Here is an 847-nt window from a genome sequence, read left to right on the forward strand (position 1 = left end):
CACTGGTGATGGGGATGCCATACAGATTCATGTCAAAAATACCGAACTATCCCTTTAAGGGGACCAGGATCAGAACAAGTTCCAGGACAATCCTTCCACCTTACCCCAATGTCACGCTGTACTTGGTTCTGAAGAAGCAGGTGGATCAAGGTCTAAGTTATGGTTTTGATTCTGACCTGGACTTGGGTCTCCAGCAGGTCACCAAGGTAACCAACATCTGGAGCAAACAGGACTATTTAAAAGCTGAGTTACAGTTCAACACAGAAAGAGAAAAACCGGAACCAGGACAGCCCAGTCAGACTGGACCGGAACCCAAACTGGAGGACACGCTCCGTCAGTGGTTCTAGTGTCTGAATGTAGCGGTTAGCTAGCTCAGTCTCACCGTGTCTTTGACCGCCTGACTGAAGAGCGGCGGCTGGTCGGTGAAGCAGGACAGAACCAGGGACAGCAGAACCAGGACGTAGGACAGGTAGAAGGTGGTGGACCTCCAGACGGACACTGTTTCAGGCTGAGGGACAAAAAGGACAGCTGGAGGTTACAGAGACATAGACCCACCCCAGACAAATCGGACCTCAGTGGACCCAGGACCTACAGTTCTATAGAACTAGATCAGACAGACACAGCAGCAGCTGGTAGCAGTCAGAGACCACAGGACCAGGGTTCAGGATCAGAACCAGGACCAGGGTCAGGACCAGGACCAGGGCCAGAACCAGGACCAGGGTTCAGGATCAGAACCAGGACCAGTGTCAGGACCAGGACCAGGGCCAGAACCAGGACCAGGGTTCAGGACCAGAACCAGGACCAGTGTCAGGACCAGGACCAGGGCCAGAACCAGGACCAGGGTTCA

General features: G+C 53.6%; 1 protein-coding gene across 1 annotated transcript in view; it reads right to left on the reverse strand.

The window, feature by feature from the left end:
- The window catches only part of LOC107104207 (multidrug resistance-associated protein 1-like), a gene marked incomplete at its 5' end in the record, with an annotated part of 45,932 nt that overhangs the window by 33,570 nt on the left and 11,515 nt on the right, over window positions 1-847 (reverse strand). The window contains one exon of the mRNA XM_015404153.1: window positions 383-508. Coding sequence (XP_015259639.1) covers window positions 383-508 — 126 coding nt within the window. The remainder of the gene's footprint in view (window positions 1-382; window positions 509-847) is intronic.

Source organism: Cyprinodon variegatus, unplaced genomic scaffold, assembly GCF_000732505.1.
Source record: "Cyprinodon variegatus isolate N-32 unplaced genomic scaffold, C_variegatus-1.0 Scaffold1649, whole genome shotgun sequence".
Lineage (NCBI taxonomy): Eukaryota > Metazoa > Chordata > Actinopteri > Cyprinodontiformes > Cyprinodontidae > Cyprinodon > Cyprinodon variegatus.